Raw genomic sequence first — 6,000 nt, 5'->3', positions numbered from 1 at the left:
GAAAGGGCTGTCCTGAGAAGGTGCTGGCCTTGGAGTAGCGCAGAATAGCAGGACATTCACCTGAAATGCAAAATGATGATGCTGAGAGCTCTCCCCTCACTATTGAGAACACGGGGAATGTGGCAAAAACCAAACGGTGCCACGCTGTCACCTAGCTAAAGTCACAGCTCAGGCCTAACCCAGCTACACCAGAGTTCAGTTTATCTTAGAGTTACCAACACAAGTATTTCAAGTATTTTTTTCTCTTACCTTCTTCAATAATACTCTTCAGCATTGTCTCATAGCTCTATTAAATAGTTCTTGAATTTCCTCCGTTTTTTATTAAAACAATTGTGAAAATAATCGCTTACACTTTTACATAGGCTATTAATAATCATGTAGGTTTGAAAAGGCTTTGTAAGACTGCCGAGTCCAACAATTAATGTCTCTTAATCTCGTTAATACTACTTTTTATCACAGTATGACAAATAATCCCTTCTCTGAGCAACAATTTTATGATGTCTTGGCTAATGAGATTTTTTTTCTAGGCCAGTTACTTTAAACGGTTCCCAGTCTAAGGAAGCACAGGGTAAAAACTTTTCCTTCGAAGAATTATCAGTCTTATAACCACACTGAGGAAGAAAGTATTTTTAATTAGAAATGTCAATTTCGGAGCTAAGTAATTGCCTGGGGGTGGACGGGAGACCTGGTCTCCTCGGGGTTGGGGAGGGAAGATGATAGGAGACCGCGTTCCCAGCCCCGAGGAGGGGAACGGCAAAAAGTGCCGGGAGAAAGGGAGGCCTAGTTCTCTCAGTGGGGAAGCGGAGAGGAAAACTGAAAACTGCGGGGTGACCATGGCGGCAGCACCAGGGAAAGGAGCGGCAAAGTGGACCGGGTGGAAGGCCTCTCTGTGGAGGAGGATGAGCGGGAGGCCGTTGCTTGGTGACCCGGGTGGCGAATAGTGAACGAGACCTCAATAGAGTCTGGGGCCAAGTCCCGGCTCTCGCGAGACGACGCGGGGCGGAAGCGCCATAACGGACCGCAGCTGCCGTCACGTGACGCCGGCCCGCGCGCGGCGAGGCGGGGATCCGCCACTCCCGCTTGGGGCGCGCGCACACACGTCGCCGCCGCCGCCACGCGCGGGGCGCCAGGAATGGAGAGAAAGGGAGAGGCCCCGCCGCGCTGGCGTGACGTCACGGCGGCGTGACGGGCGGGGCTCGGCTGCCAATGGCAAGCCTGGGCGGTGCGGTGACGTATGGAGGCGCTAGCCAACGGCGGCGTGCGCTGGGCGGGGCGGCGGCTGGAGGAGGAGTGCGATCGCCGGGCGGCGGCAGCGGCGGCGGCCAGCGCGAAGGCGACGCGACGCCATCGCGGCCCCGACGGGCGAGGAAGACGCGGTGGTGGTGGCGGCGGCGCGGGCGGGCCGGCCGTGGCCGCGGCCGCTGAGCGAACAGGGGGGGCAAGCGCCGGGGGCGTCGCTACCGCCGCCGCTGCCGCCATTCTCTCCGCCGCCGCTGCCGCCCGCCCGCTGCCGCCGCTGCCGCCATTTTGTGAGAGTGCCTCGAGCGGGCGCCATGTTTGTAAGGAAGAATTAGGGCAGCCATCTCCGGCCACCAGCACCTCCCTTCCCCCGTGTGTGTGTCCTCTCGTTCTCCTGTGCCCCGGGCCTGCTCCTCCGAGCCGCCGCCGCTGCCGCCTTCTCCGCCTCCTGCCCGCGCAGGGTGGCCGGGCTCAGCCTGTGCAGCCTCGCCCTGCACTGAGTGCCCGTTAGTGTCTTACTAAGTAACCGTGAGTGAAACCTTCATCATCTCTCCTCACTGAGGGACCCGACCCTCCTCCTCACCGAGCCGCCCCCAGAGCGGCTGTGCGCGCCGCCGCCGCCGCCACCTCCTCCTCCTCCCTCCGCACCACGGGCAGCGGCAGTGTCCTGCCTTCTTCCACCTCCCTCCTCCTCACCACACCACAGCCAGCACAATGGCCTTTGAAAGCCTGTTCTCCAAACCCCCAAACCCAATTCTTGACCCAAACATGCCCGACTCTGACAGGCAACATGCAGGGGACGAAAGGTCGAGTAACATTCTTCTCTCTCTCCGCTTCTCATAATGGTGATACTAGTGGGGTGATGATGATGCTGATAATGATGATGATGCTGTGTGTTAATGTGCCTAGGGGGTTAACGATGTTTTTGTGGGGGCAGGTCACCTTCAGACTGGAAGAAATGGGGTGACGACTGGGGTGGTGGTGGGGAATGCAAGGAAGGGAGGGGGGGTGTCACTGAAATAGAAGTGGATTATTAGCAGGGTTTTATTTTTTTGTATGCATGCATTTTACATCTTCATTTGTTTACTCTGGCTGGGAATGGGGACTGTTTTCCATTTCTTTCCATAAATTGCACTTTCCAGCGGGTGTCTGTTGAATGTCACCATTGTTCTTTTTCTCCCTTGCCCTGGCGCTGTTAGTCAGGTAGGAAAGGGTGCTTGGAGTTGGTCTCCTTTTTTCCTTCCCCTCCTTTTTTCCTTCCCCTCCCCCACCCCCCTTCCCTTGCCCTTTCCCTCCCCCTTCCCCCCCCCCCCCCCCCCCCCCCCGGTTGTTTTTATTTATACAAGAATTCCTCACTAGATCCATATTTATCGTCATTTTCTTGCCAGATTACACCTTCCACATTTAACTGGATCTTTTTTTTATGCAGATTAAGGTCTGACTGACGTTATCTTTACCACCTCTCAGTCCTCATGCGCAGAAAACCAGAGTCCTGTTCCTGGTGAAAGGACCTGTGTTAGTCCCTCCCTCCCTTTCTTTCCTGCAGCTGCTGGAAATTCAAATCCTTTCTCCAGGCAGCCCTGGCCTCCCTAACTAGTTCCAAAAATACTGTGCCAGGGTGGCAGCTATCAGTCTTTCCATTTCTATCTACTCAGAGCATTCATGACACAACTGCAGGAGTTAAAAAAATGTTGGTTTTTGACAGCTGGGCTTCAGTCTGTCCTCCCCACACAGTTCCACATCCGTGCTTGTACTTGCTTCAGAGGACTGAAAAACACTGAAAAGGGCTTTTGAGTGAGTGTAGCCGTTCCCTCACGGGAGAAAGACTCACTAATTCTGTGGTACAAATTGGGAAGTGGAGGGCTTGTACGGGCTGAGTGACTGGTCCAAAAATCGTGCTGTGATTTAGTGCAAGTTCATGGCACGCCCCAGAGATGCTGATTCTTGTTTTTCACCTTCCTGCTTTTAATTGTGAAAGAGTGTATAGTTATGTCATGCTGCATGTTCCAAAAGAGTGCTGTGTAAAGAGAAAACTTGTAATCCACTGGGATTGCTGAAGTTAGAGCATAACTACCAATTAAAATTGTGCAGGAGTGGCAGGCAGAGTGTTGTAGAGTTCCTGGAGTTGGTAAGTCTGTGGCTTTTTACTGTTTCAGGGATTGAAAGTGCTTTGTGTTTTAAAAGTCCTCCTGGAGGACATGTCCAGATTAGCTGTTCTGCTGGAAGCATAGTTTTTCTAGGTTGGGGTTACTCATGCAGTGCTGACCAGTAGAGTTCCTCTAACCAGCTGCTCTTGCCAGTAAGCTTGTTATTACACTGGTAAATGATGAAATGTAACAAATAAGTGCTACCTAATTACATAATGTGTTTTAAACACAGGCTACTTTATGAACATGGCTTTATTTCAGAAGAGCAGAAGAATGATAAACACATTTACCTGTTAAATAATACTTTGTAAACGAGACTTCTATAAAACTGCTTCCCTCTTGTCTGAGACGTGTCAGATGTATTCTTAATACACCTAGAGCCTTGTTAACAAAAATCCCTACAAATACAAAACGTTTTTGTAGTGTATTAGGTGTGCAAATGTAGCCCTGTCAAAGTGAAACATTTTAATCTAAAGTTTACAACCATTTCCTTACTAGCTGGTGCCTGGGCAGGCCTAAAGTGAAACAGGGTCTTTCCCAGCCACATAAAACAGGGTTGACTCACCAAGGGGAGGAGCAGCACAGCTTTAACTGTGAGCATTTTTAGTACTGAATTGGTATTGTCCAGTCTCCGTTACAGTCAGTTGAAAAGGCAGTTGGAAGGTTTATAGAAAAGACACTGGTACCTGGTACACTTGTGCTCTGAGTTAACCTTGAATTGGAGTCTCACTGCAATACTAGTTTGGTGGTTTAAATTAACACTGTCTACTTTCAGTACCTTTTATCTTGCAAATAAATGTTTCACTGCATTGGGAGCTCAACAGGACTAGTTTACTGCAGGTAGGGCCCATAACAGGAAGCAGCATAAATGTGTTTCTGTGAATGGTTAGCTTGGTTTTGAACTGATCTGTAAAATTACAAAGAAATTGTTTAGTGTATCTGTGCAGTAGAAAAGAGTAACGAAACTTGTCTGTCCACACTTTGAAGTGTGAAGATTGTCTTAATCCAAAGTCTTTGTTTTCTGGCTTTGTAAATGGGGCACCTGATTCACCAAGGAATGTTCTCATTCCTTAAATATTTGTAGTTAACTCATTGTGGAAACATTCTCTTTGGTGAAGTAGTTGAGACTTGCTGTACACACAGATACCAAGTGTCTTTATAAAGTTTATTTTTACAAATCTAAAATGTTAGGTAGGTGCTGATGCTTTCTGTTGGCTCTCTGCTTTGCTGTTACTTAATTTATAGCCTTGGAGATTTATACCATTATACTGTGGTACTGTGTGATTTCACAGATACACTCTATTCAAACTGCTGTAAAAATAGCAGTGACTTAGTAAGAGGTCTGAACATTGAGATGCTAACTCATGGATTAGAGTTGTAATGCTTCTGAAGCTAACATGGGTTTACAAGTTGCATTGTAAGTATCACACCCCCTTTTACCTGCTCATGGTACAATAAAGGAAATACAGAGTTAGAGATGACTCTTGACAGGCATCTGAGTGGCCTGTGAACCTTTAGACAGTCATGCTGAATTTTTTGCAGAGGGTTTTCAGAAATGCCACTTCAGAGCATTTCTAGTTACTTTTCCTGAGGAAAAAAGCTAATCCTCAGCATACATTTTTCATTATGGATTTGATACCATTTTTACATTTGAGAATTTAAGTTGGTATGGTCACTTTTCAAGATAAGCTGATCTGATATTTACAAAGTGTAAAACCACTGTTCCTTCATCAGCTTTGTGTGGCTTGTGTGTGTACAGGGAAGCTAGGTGAATTAAGACTTCACCCAGCCACCATGTGGGATTTAAAAAAAAAAAAATTATTTCTTTGGTTTTCTCTCTTAACTGTCTCAAGAACTGCCTGCTCCCCCTCCCTATACCAGTTTTGCACTCTTATGTTTTGCATCCCTGTCCTCAGTGAGCATGATTTACTGTGCTGCTCAAACAGGTCTGTCTGGTTCACCCTGATGGAGACCTGCTAAATTATAGCCAGTGGCAGGGAAAGGGGAAAATGCAAGTGACAGACTAAACCAAGAGTAGTAACAACTAACTGAATCTATTTTATATACCTTTGTTGTATGTTTTCCCCATTACTTAGTCAACATTATTGTAGATGACTTTGCCTGTGCCATGTGGCTTCTGGTCTCTGAAGTGTTAAGGATCAGGGAAGCATTTGTGGAGCAGAAGGGCTAAAGTTCATCTCTAATACTGGTTGCTTTATCCAGCTTGACTGCTCTCCCAGTCTCCTTTGTCACAAGGTTTCCATCCATGTTTAGTTAATGAGTTAAATGTGCCTCCTTTATTCTGCCTGGTGCTTTAATGCCCGCTCTGTGTGTGTAGCTGAGTTTGAAATCTTAGCTAGTAGCTAGTTTTAGAGATACATTTTCACCAAAGAATGGTTCATGTAGTGTTGAAGTTGTTTTTGATTGCTGGATGTAGCTTTATGGAGATTTACTGGATTTGAGTATGATTTCAACGCTTTGACGTTTGGAAACAGGAAAGTGAAGAGGTTATCCCTCACAAATATGCCTTGTGCAGACACTAGGTTTGCTCACTGTGCAGCAAACACTGTAGGAGGGGCAAAAATGCAGCTGCCTGATGTCTCTCATCTCCCTG

At 47.7% G+C, this 6,000-nt stretch overlaps 1 protein-coding gene across 1 annotated transcript in view; it reads left to right on the top strand.

Moving 5' to 3' along the window:
* Positions 1-1,416: 1,416 nt before the first annotated feature.
* The window catches only part of ZC3H6 (zinc finger CCCH-type containing 6), a 28,011-nt gene continuing 23,427 nt past the window's right edge, over positions 1,417-6,000 (top strand). The window contains exon 1 of the mRNA XM_054180013.1: positions 1,417-2,045. Within this exon, the coding sequence (XP_054035988.1) occupies positions 1,954-2,045 (92 nt within the window). The 5' untranslated portion in view covers positions 1,417-1,953. The remainder of the gene's footprint in view (positions 2,046-6,000) is intronic.

This window comes from Dryobates pubescens, chromosome 3, assembly GCF_014839835.1.
Source record: "Dryobates pubescens isolate bDryPub1 chromosome 3, bDryPub1.pri, whole genome shotgun sequence".
NCBI classification, from domain to species: Eukaryota; Metazoa; Chordata; class Aves; order Piciformes; family Picidae; genus Dryobates; species Dryobates pubescens.
The sequence above is the reverse complement of the archived record's forward strand: the minus strand, read 5'-3'. Positions and strand labels throughout refer to the sequence as shown.